This window comes from Penaeus japonicus, unplaced genomic scaffold, assembly GCF_977035675.1.
Source record: "Penaeus japonicus unplaced genomic scaffold, GWHDUDI00000001_assembly GWHDUDI00000031, whole genome shotgun sequence".
Taxonomy (NCBI): domain Eukaryota; kingdom Metazoa; phylum Arthropoda; class Malacostraca; order Decapoda; family Penaeidae; genus Penaeus; species Penaeus japonicus.
The window spans coordinates 8,383,630-8,386,132 of record NW_028234433.1 but is presented as its reverse complement, the minus strand read 5'-3'; the positions used below and the strand labels follow the sequence as shown (position 1 = coordinate 8,386,132).

The 2,503-nt window shown below is 44.4% G+C and overlaps 2 protein-coding genes across 2 annotated transcripts in view; both read left to right on the top strand.

Annotated features, from left to right (window-relative positions):
• The window catches only part of LOC122246062 (patatin-like phospholipase domain-containing protein 2), a 14,441-nt gene extending 13,311 nt beyond the window's left edge, over nucleotides 1–1,130 (top strand). The window contains exon 3 of the mRNA XM_086555408.1: nucleotides 223–1,130. Within this exon, the coding sequence (XP_086411534.1) occupies nucleotides 223–990 (768 nt within the window). The 3' untranslated portion in view covers nucleotides 991–1,130. The remainder of the gene's footprint in view (nucleotides 1–222) is intronic.
• On the top strand, nucleotides 1,107–2,252 carry LOC147468017 (patatin-like phospholipase domain-containing protein 4). Its single transcript, XM_086555628.1, has one exon. It carries the CDS (start codon nucleotides 1,259–1,261, stop codon nucleotides 2,114–2,116), a length of 858 nt encoding a protein of 285 aa, XP_086411754.1. The 5' UTR covers nucleotides 1,107–1,258; the 3' UTR covers nucleotides 2,117–2,252.
• The last annotated feature ends 251 nt before the right edge of the window (nucleotides 2,253–2,503 follow it).

Sequence of the window (2,503 nt, the reverse complement as noted above, 5' to 3'; positions counted from 1 at the left end):
TATATATATATATATATTTATATTTATATATATATGTATATGTATATGTATGTATGAAAACATATATGAAAAAGTTATATTTTAGAATCACTTTCTAATTCAGACTCAGATATTTTTCACCATGAGAGCCTCCCCTGTCCCCCTCCCCCTGTGCCGCAGCCACACCATCCCTCCCCTCTGCCCAGTTCCTTTGCCCTGTCATACCAAAACTGTTAATGAGAGGCCTTTCTACCTCCTAGGGTTAAAAGCGTGTCTCTGGCTGGCTGTGGCTTCCTAGCGTTATACCTGTTAGGTGCGATCGATTGCTTGATGACTGTCTGTCCCCATGTCATGAGGGATGCTCCCATTTCGGGGGCTTCTGCGGGTGCCCTGATCGGCTCGGCACTGATCTGCCGGACGCCCATTGACGACGTGAAATACCAGTTCCTGAACGCCGCTGTTGAAGCCAGGAAGTGGGCAATGGGGCCTTTCAGTCCAGGGTTCAAGTTTGAAGATTATCTCAGGGCTGGCATTGAGCTGCTGCCTCCTGATGCCCACATAAGAGCCAACGGCCGGCTGTTCGTGTCGCTAACGAGGGTCCGTGACATGTCCAATGTAATTGTGTCGGAGTGGGATTCACGTGAAGACCTGGTCCAGACGCTGAGGTGCGCCTGCTACATCATTGGGGCATCGGGGATGGTCCCGCCCAGCCTTCGGGGAGAGTGGTACATCGACGGGGGATACAGCAACAGGCAACCTGTGGTCAGCAAACATGCTCTCACCATCAGTCCTTATGCGGGTGATGCAGACATATGCCCAGACGAAGAGCCCACACGCAGGAAGTTGAGCTGGGCTAATCAAACAGTGAATGTGTCCTACAGCAACACACTCCGCTTGTACCAATCCCTGATGCCCCCTGTACCCCACATCCTCAGTCAGTATCATACTCAGGGGTACAGAGACACATGGCGATACTTGAAGAGAATGAAATTGAAGCTAAAAAGTAATTGAATATCACTTCTAAAAAATGTGTGGTGACTAGTCATATGGATGTGATAATCAGAATGATTTGTGCTGTGAAGTGGGTGATTGTAGATATAGTGACTGTCAGCCCTTTATTACTCATTATTATTATTAAATTATTCTTGGAAGGGGAAAATATCATACTGCCTATGAACATGTGAGTGTCTCTTAGTATGCCTTTTCTTTTTGATGCTCTACTTATGTATGTATTTATGTTTTAATTATATTATACATCAAATCAACTAATCAAAAGTATATGTATACCTTTTTTCTTTCATCATTATTGCTGTGGTATTGGTATTACAACATTTTGTATAGCTGTATTGTGTTTGCAATGTATTCTAGGGAAGTAAGTGTGGCGCTGTCAGGATCAGGCTTCCTGGCTTTGTATGAGGTTGGTGCCTTGGAATGCCTGCAGAAGCGATGGCCTCGTTTGCTAAAGACAGCTAAGATTTCTGGATCATCTGCTGGTTCCCTTTTGGCTGCTTGTGTAGTGTGCGAAGTCCCTCTTGATTTTGTGAAAAATAACTTCTTGGAGACAGCCAAGGAAGCCCAGAGGTGGAAACTGGGTCCCTTCAGTCCTAAGTTCAAGGTCTCTGATTACCTCAACCAGGGATTTGAAGCCCTGCCCCCTGATGCCCACCTGCGGGCAAACAACCGACTCTTTGTCTCACTCACAAGAATCAAGGATGGTCAGAATGTCCTAATCTCAAACTGGACTTCACGGGAGGATCTGATCCAGTGCCTCATCTGTTCATGCTTTATCCCTGGCTTCTCCGGCTATCGACTCCCTTCATTCCGTGGAGAGAGGTACATGGATGGGGGCTTCACCAACAACCTTCCCATACCATGTGAGCCATGTATCTCCATCGGCCCTTTCGAGGGGAAGATTGACATCTGCCCTGCGAGCAAGAACCAAAACTCTCCCTACCTGACCATTGCCAATGAGACAGTCGCCATAAACCCCACCAACATCATGAGGTTCATACAGTCCCTGAAGCCACCTCCCTCTGATATCCTAGAGAATTTTTATCAGGAGGGGTACTGGGATGCCTACTCTTTTCTCAAAGCAAAAGCAAATCCAAAGACCAGTCCTCAGTCTGCAAGCACTTAGATGATTTTGTTGAGAGTGGAAGAGATGGATGTTTTTACAGCGTGCCTAAGGGCAGCTAAGAAATAGATTTTGATGTCTACTTTTGTATTTTAACCAAGTGTGTAGTAGTAAGATTTATTACCTTGACAGTCTCTAAAGGATTAACTTTTTAAATAGTTTGTTTATTTACTATGAATTATAAGTATTATATTGTATTACCATAGGTTAAGACAATTTTAAGATGTAAAAGATAACCAGGAAATTACAGTATTAGTTTACACACATGTATATGCACATGTAAAAGTGCACAAATGTGCTCTTACATTCTCACACACATTCACACTCATGGACAGGGACACACACACAAATATGCTCACACCTACATGTTCACACACTCAAATCTACACA